The sequence below is a fragment of the Trichechus manatus genome, unplaced genomic scaffold, assembly GCF_000243295.1.
Source record: "Trichechus manatus latirostris isolate Lorelei unplaced genomic scaffold, TriManLat1.0 scaffold00146, whole genome shotgun sequence".
NCBI lineage: Eukaryota > Metazoa > Chordata > Mammalia > Sirenia > Trichechidae > Trichechus > Trichechus manatus.
Window position 1 is genome coordinate 6,809,991 of NW_004444082.1, and position 1,178 is coordinate 6,811,168.

Below are 1,178 nucleotides of genomic sequence, written 5' to 3' on the forward strand. Positions count from 1 at the left end.
GGTGCTGAAGACCCCTCGGGGCGTCAGGACCGTGTAGTGCATGCAAATGATGAATTAGCACTTCAATACTGTACAAATAGTCTTTGATTATACATATATTTGATAAAAATGACAAAACAGAGTTGTTGTAGAATACATGTTCCATTTTTATAGCATGAGAAGAGTTCAGTAGATTATTTATTCTGCAGAGATTCACATCCGTGGTTGAGAATGCCTCTGATGTGCATACAGATGGCCTATGTTTGGACTTACCAGCTATATGATTCTAACATGAGAACTGCCCCAAGTTCGGTTTCTTTGGCTTTGATATTACTAAATGCTAATCTCCCCTTTTCATATCACCTTATGCTTCCTAAGCAGGTTCCAGCCAAAAAGGAAAGGCAAAGCTAAAAGCTCAAAGTGAGCCAGTAAGAGGGCCAGGAGGACCACAGCTGCTCCGCAGTAGGTGGCCAGGACCGTGCCCTCGAGGGGAAGGTAGCACTTGGAGAGGGAATAATCTGTGGCTGTTATACTGCCCTGGAAAAGAAACGAGAAAGTTACGCTGCCGCTAGAGCACCAAGCACAGCTTGGACAGGACCAACTTCCTGTCCCCTCCCCCCCACATACACTCACACACACGCATGCACACACATACAGACTCACACAGGGTCTAACATCTGAGGACACTGGACCCCCCCTGAAAGATGAAATACCCTCTGTAAGCTCCTTCTCCCTCACTGTGCAGTTAATCACCCCAGGAGTAACGTTCTGTGTGTGTTCCCAGAGAGGGGTTTCGAGAGGGGGCAGTATCAGTGTGTAAGGAGCGGGGAGATAGTTTATGTATGGCTTTTGTATATTATTACAGACTGCAGCAATTAAATAGTTGATACTGGTGTTGACTTAATTATTTATGAAAGCTTTCCAACGACAATAAACTTTAATGTTACCATGATGAAACTGGGGTTGTTTCGGTTCCTCCAACTGAAGGACGGGACGCTGACCTCGGGCACCCCTCCGCTGTGGATCACGTGGCAGGCACTGTGGGTGTGGCCGCTCAGCACCAGGCGCGGCTGGAGCCACCACAGTAACTGCAGGGCAGGACAAGCCATGGTTTGCCATCACTCGTTAAATCAAATGCTAAACTTGCTATTTTGTAGGACTGGTTTATTCTGTCTTTAAAATCATTTGGTTTGTTTATG

At 46.3% G+C, this 1,178-nt stretch overlaps 1 protein-coding gene across 1 annotated transcript in view; it reads right to left on the reverse strand.

Annotated features, from left to right (window-relative positions):
- Positions 1 to 6: 6 nt before the first annotated feature.
- Positions 7 to 1,178, reverse strand: part of MPPE1 (metallophosphoesterase 1) — a 6,482-nt gene continuing 5,310 nt past the window's right edge. The window contains exons 2-3 of the mRNA XM_023740064.1: positions 927 to 1,094; positions 7 to 516 (exon numbers count right to left, since the gene is read on the reverse strand). Coding sequence (XP_023595832.1) covers positions 334 to 516; positions 927 to 1,094 — 351 coding nt within the window. The 3' untranslated portion in view covers positions 7 to 333. The remainder of the gene's footprint in view (positions 517 to 926; positions 1,095 to 1,178) is intronic.